The sequence below is a fragment of the Thalassophryne amazonica genome, chromosome 11 (genome assembly GCF_902500255.1).
Source record: "Thalassophryne amazonica chromosome 11, fThaAma1.1, whole genome shotgun sequence".
Lineage (NCBI taxonomy): Eukaryota > Metazoa > Chordata > Actinopteri > Batrachoidiformes > Batrachoididae > Thalassophryne > Thalassophryne amazonica.
In genome coordinates this window covers 107,992,956-107,999,637 of record NC_047113.1, presented here as the reverse complement: position 1 = coordinate 107,999,637, position 6,682 = coordinate 107,992,956, and the positions used below count along the sequence as shown (strand labels likewise).

The window sequence follows — 6,682 nt, the reverse complement described above, 5'->3', positions numbered from 1 at the left end:
TCTGTAGTTATCGTTCTCTGTGTTTACTCTGTAGTCGTCTGTTCTCTGTGTTTACTGTTGTTCGTCTGTTCTCTTGTTTTACTCTGTAGTTCGTTCTGTTCTCTGTGTTACTCTGTAGTTCGTCTGTTATCTGATGTTACTCTGTTGTTCATCTGTTCTCGTGTTTTACTCATGTAGTTATTCTGTCTCTGTGTTACTGCTGTGAAGTTCGTCTGTTCTCTGTGTTTACTCTGTTGTTCGTTCTTGTTCTCTGTGTTTACTCGCTGTTCGTCTGTCTCTGTGTTTACTCTGTGTTCGTCTGTTCTCTGTGGTTACTCTGCTGTTCGTTCTGTTCTCGTGTTTACTCTGCAGTTGTCTGTTCTCTGTGTTACTCTGTAGTTCGTCTGTTCTCTGTGTTTACCTGTAGTTTGTCTGTTTTCTGTGTTTACTCTGTTCGTCGTTCTCTGTGTTTACTCTGTAGTTCGTCTGTTCTCTGTGTTACTCTGCTGTTCTTCTGTATTCTGTGTTTACTCTGTTGTTCGTCTGTTCTCTGTGTTTACTCTGTAGTTTGTCTGTTCTCTGTGTTTACTCTGTTGTTCGTCTGTTCTCTGTGTTTACTCTGCTGTTCGTCTGTTCTCTGTGTTTACTCTGCAGTTTGTCTGTTCTCTGTGTTTACTCTGTTGTTTGTCTGTTCTCTGTGTTTACTCTGTTGTTCTTCTGTTCTCTGTGTTTACTCTGTTGTTCGTCTGTTCTCTGTGTTTACTCTGCTGTTCGTCTGTTCTCTGTGTTTACTCTGTTGTTAGTCTGTTCTCTGTGTTTACTCTGTTCGTCTGTTCTCTGTGTTTACTCTGTAGTTCATCTGTTCTCTGTGTTTACTCTGTAGTTCGTCTGTTCTCTGTGTTTACTCTGTTGTTTGTCTGTTCTCTGTGTTTACTCTGTTGTTTGTCTGTTCTCTGTGTTTACTCTGTAGTTTGTCTGTTCTCTGTGTTTACTCTGTAGTTCTTCTGTCTCTGTGTTTACTCTGTAGTTCGTCTGTTCTCTGTGTTTACTCTGTAGTTCGTCTGTTCTCTGTGTTTACTCTGTAGTTCGTCTGTTCTCTGTGTTTACTCTGCTGTTACTCCGCGCTCTGTGTTTGATTGTCACAGATCATGGCCTGTGCAGGTTTTCTGGCCCTGTTTGCCTCCCAGAAGAAAAACTCTGTTCTGGTGAGTGTAAAAGAACCTAACATCTGGTGTAACTCTGAGATTCAGAGGACACATTTGGCCTCGTGGAGTGTGTCGTGTGTGTGTGTGTGTGTGTGTGTGTGTGTGTGTGTGTGTGTGTGTGGTGTGTGTGTGTGTGTGTGTGTGGTGTGTGTGTGTGTGTGTGTGTGTGTGTGTGTGTGTGTGTGTGTGTGTGTTTAGCCTGGTGGTGTGGAGAGAGATGATCTTTCACAGGACACTGGTGGTTCTGGTGGCATCTCCTGTGCGAGACACTTCAACCCTTTTCCACATGTCCTGTGTGTCCTGGTGACGTCCCTCAGATGTCTCTGACCCACACAGTTAAACCTTTTTCCAGTTTCTGTGAAGGGTCTCAGTTGAATGTTGGTTTCCATAGTAGAGAAGCTTGAATCTTCAACTGGACTGGGTTGCTTGACATGAGGACGTTTCGCTTCTAATCACAGAAGCTCCTCAGCTAAAATTCTTGCTCTGGTACTCTGACTTCTGTCTTGACTCTTGCAGAGACTAGATGGGGTAATACAAGGCAGCATTCTCTCGCCTTGCCTTTTTAATGTGTATATGGACGATCCGTCTGTTGAATCAATGTAGGACTGGCTGTGGGGTTGGCCATACAACCATAATCCACCTAATGTGCGCCGATGACCTTGTAATTTTCTGTCCGTGTAGCACTGGGTTGCAGCAGCTGTTTAAAGGTTTGCTCTCAGTACGGAATAGACTTTGATATTAAATACAATGCAAAAAGAGCAACATCATGATTGTCAGAAGTAAAGAGGACTCTAAATTGTGTTTTCCTGCCTTCTCTCTGTCGGACAGCATCTCCAAGTGTGTGATGAAGTGAAATACTTGGGACATTACATAACCGCTGACCTGTCTGATGATAGAGACATTCACAGGCAGCGTTGTATTCAATATGCACAAGCTAATATGCTTGTTCGTAAGTTCTCTATGTGCTCTGTACCTGTTAAACTGCACTTTTTAAAGCATATTGCACTTCAATGTATACTGCCCACCTGTGGCGGCATTACAAACAAGTAGTATGCACAAACTTCAGGTTGCATACAATGACGGCATGAAAATGCTGCTTAAGGTGCTGTGATGGAGTAGTGCCAGTCAGATGTTTGTAAATGTCAATGTCCCAACCTGTGCTGCTGTGCTCAGAAACCTCATGTACAGATGCATGTGCAGACGCACAGATCGTGTAACAGCATCATTCACACCCTGACCAGCCCAGCACAGAGCTCGGTCAGGTTCTTTTCTAGACGTGGAAACACTGGTGCCTCAGCTTACATGGCCAAGGATGAAATTGGTCTTTTATTGTTTTTTGTTGTTGTTGTTGTTTGTATGTTCCTCTGTCTTATTATGGACCATGTGTCTGAAATAAGTTTGATGATGATGATGATGATGATGATGTATAATGGCCCAAGCAGAGGGTCACCCCGCTGAGTCTGGTCTGCTTGAGGTATCTTCCTCAGAGGGAGTTTTTTCTTACCACTGTTGCCTGTGTTCTTGCTCTGGGGTTTGGTAAGGTCAGACCTTACTTGTGTGAAGTGCCTTGAGGCACCTTTTTTTGTGATTTGGTGCTGTATTGACGTGTCTGAAGACAACTGACAATAAAAGCGATAATTTACCTTCACAAAGGAAGTCATTGTTTTTGAATGAATTAATTTATTTTTTTGGCACACAGATGAAAACAAAGACAAATCCGTGTGGCCAAAAGGGTGAAGGCAGAAGCAAAGCTTATAACTATCCTTACGCCATAAAAATAAAGAATGTATACATATATAAATATATATCAGAACAACAATACCAAATAAATGTGCACAAACAATATAACTCAGTGCACCAGAATTTCAAAGCACAACCAAAGGAGCAACAGTGCACAAACCCAAGCACAAGAACAAATCAGTAAACCTAATTCTTCAACTATAACGGGTAAATATATTATTTTTCTTCAGCCTTTGAACACCAACTAAGGTACCACATAATTTAATATTATCAGGACAGTTATTCCAATTAACCCCTTTAACAGAAACATGACTTTTTACAGTAGTTCGGATCTTTAGTTTCTCAAATAATAATGTTCCTGTCAAAGTATTGCTGGAGTCCTCATTTTGAACTGATCCTGGACATGTTGAGGCAGAAGTTTATTTTGACTTTATACATAACTTGGATTCCCAGAATTTCAAAATTTGTAAACAAGCAAATAACGGATTTGTTGGCTCACAATATGGTTTATTACTGATGATTCTTATAACTTGTCCTCAGTGTCTCACAGTCTCTGACTTTTTCCTCCAGGTGAGTTCGATGGTGGTAACAGCGGCGTTGTCGTGTGTGGCGGCTCTGTGTGTGTCTGCTTATTCCTCTCTGACACTGACCTATGGAGAGGACAATCAAGAAGTCTTCCACCACCACGACAGTCCTCAAGTGGTAAACACACACAGATGCACACACAGACGCACATACAGAGAGACGCACACACAGAAACACACACACACACTCACACACACACACACACACACACACAGAGACGCACATACAGAGAGACGCACACACACACTCACACACACACACACAGACGCACATACAGAGAGACGCACACACAGACACACACACACACAGAGACGCACACACACACACTCACACACACACAGAGAGACGCGCACATACACAGAGACGCACATACAGAGAGACACACACACACACTCACACACACACACACAGACGCACATACAGAGAGACGCACACACAGAGACACACACATACACAGAGACGCACACACACACACACTCACACACTCACACACACACACAGATGCACACACAGAGAGATGCGCACATACACAGAGACGCACACACATAGAGACGCACATACAGAGAGACGCACACACACACACACACACAGACGCACATACAGAGAGACGCACACACAGACACACACACACACAGAGACGCACACACACACACTCACACACTCACACACACACAGAGAGACGCGCACATACACAGAGACGCACATACAGAGAGACGCACACACACACTCACACACACACACACAGACGCACATACAGAGAGACGCACACACAGAGACACACACACACACAGAGACGCACACACACACACTCACACACTCACACACACACACAGATGCACACACAGAGAGACGCGCACATACACAGAGACACACACACATAGAGACACACACTCACACACTCACACACACACACACACACACACAGATGCACACACAGAGAGACGCGCACATACACAGAGATGCACACACATAGAGACGAACACACAGAGATGCACACACACACAGAGATGCACACACACAGAGACACACACACACAGATGCTCACACACAGAAATGCACACACAGACGCGCACACACACAGACGTGCATACAGAGACGCACACACACAGAGGTGCACACACACACAGATGCGCACACACAGAGACATGCACACACACACACTCCCTGAACAAAGTGCAGAAGTCCCAGAAAACAAAGAGACCAGATAGACAGGAGACGGAGACAAGAAGAGGTGTGTCTCTCCCTTATTTAGCAGGAGTAGGGGAAAAAAACTACAGAGGATAGCACAAAATCCAGACAGCACAAAATCCCAGTTTACTTTAAACCAGTCAACACCTTGAGACAGAAATTAGTTCACCCTAAGGACAGGATCCCTAGTTACAAACAGAGCAATGTAGTGTATTCTATCAGATGTCAGGAAAACTGTGACGAACACTACATAGGTGAGACTAGGCAACCTTTAAACAAGAGGCTATACCAGCACCGCAGAGAGTGCGCCAGTGGACCTCAGTCTGCAGTTCATCTCCACCTTAAAGACACTAACCACACGTTTGAGGACAAGGAAGTTAAAATTTTAGCCAGAGAGAAGAAATGGTTTGAGAGAGGTGTCAAGGAAGCATTCTTTGTAAAACAGTTGAAACCCAGCCTTAACCGGGGAGGGGGTCTGAGACATGCTTTGTCCCCTGTTTACAATGGGGTACTCAGGTCAAAGCAGTTTCAGTCTTTTGTTCATGGTAATGAGTCATTCACGTCATCAGGAGAGTCGACAAGGGAGCCATTAGGGGAGGCTTCCGTCCTGTCATTAGGAGGGTGCTAACTATCAATCAATCAATTTTATTTATATAGCGCCAAATCACAACAAACAGTTGCCCCAAGGTGCTTTATATTGTAAGGCAAGGCCATACAATAATTACGTAAAAACCCCAACGGTCAAAACGACCCCCTGTGAGCAAGCACTTGGTGACAGTGGGAAGGAAAAACTCCCTTTTAACAGGAAGAAACCTCCAGCAGAACCAGGCTCAGGGAGGGGCAGTCTTCTGCTGGGACTGGTTGGGGCTGAGGGAGAGAACCAGGAAAAAGACATGCTGTGGAGGGGAGCAGAGATCGATCACTAATGATTAATGCAGAGTGGTGCATACAGAGCAAAAAGAGAAAGAAACAGTGCATCATGGGAACCCCCCAGCAGTCTACGTCTATAGCAGCATAACTAAGGGATGGTTCAGGGTCACCTGATCCAGCCCTAACTATAAGCTTTAGCGAAAAGGAAAGTTTTAAGCCTAATCTTAAAAGTAGAGAGGGTGTCTGTCTCCCTGATCTGAATTGGGAGCTGGTTCCACAGGAGAGGAGCCTGAAAGCTGAAGGCTCTGCCTCCCATTCTACTCTTACAAACCCTAGGAACTACAAGTAAGCCTGCAGTCTGAGAGCGAAGCGCTCTATTGGGGTGATATGGTACTACGAGGTCCCTAAGATAAGATGGGACCTGATTATTCAAAACCTTATAAGTAAGAAGAAGAATTTTAAATTCTATTCTAGAATTAACAGGAAGCCAATGAAGAGAGGCCAATATGGGTGAGATATGCTCTCTCCTTCTAGTCCCCGTCAGTACTCTAGCTGCAGCATTTTGAATTAACTGAAGGCTTTTCAGGGAACTTTTAGGACAACCTGATATAATGAATTACAGTAGTCCAGCCTAGAGGAAATAAATGCATGAATTAGTTTTTCAGCATCACTCTGAGACAAGACCTTTCTGATTTTAGAGATATTGCGTAAATGCAAAAAAGCAGTCCTACATATTTGTTTAATATGCGCATTGAATGACATATCCTGATCAAAAATGACTCCAGGATTTCTCACAGTATTACTAGAGGTCAGGGTAATGCCATCCAGAGTAAGGATCTGGTTAGACACCATGTTTCTAAGATTTGTGGGGCCAAGTACAATAACTTCAGTTTTATCTGAGTTTAAAAGCAGGAAATTAGAGGTCATCCATGTCTTTATGTCTGTAAGACAATCCTGCAGTTTAGCTAATTGGTGTGTGTCCTCTGGCTTCATGGATAGATAAAGCTGGGTATCATCTGCGTAACAATGAAAATTTAAGCAATACCATCTAATAATACTGCCTAAGGGAAGCATGTATAAAGTGAATAAAATTGGTCCTAGCACAGAACCTTGTG

At 43.7% G+C, this 6,682-nt stretch overlaps 1 protein-coding gene across 1 annotated transcript in view; it reads left to right on the top strand.

Moving 5' to 3' along the window:
• The window catches only part of zgc:113425 (uncharacterized protein LOC541425 homolog), a 99,557-nt gene that overhangs the window by 331 nt on the left and 92,544 nt on the right, over positions 1-6,682 (top strand). The window contains exons 2-3 of the mRNA XM_034180982.1: positions 1,125-1,184; positions 3,495-3,626. Of these exons, the coding sequence (XP_034036873.1) occupies positions 1,125-1,184; positions 3,495-3,626 (192 nt within the window). The remainder of the gene's footprint in view (positions 1-1,124; positions 1,185-3,494; positions 3,627-6,682) is intronic.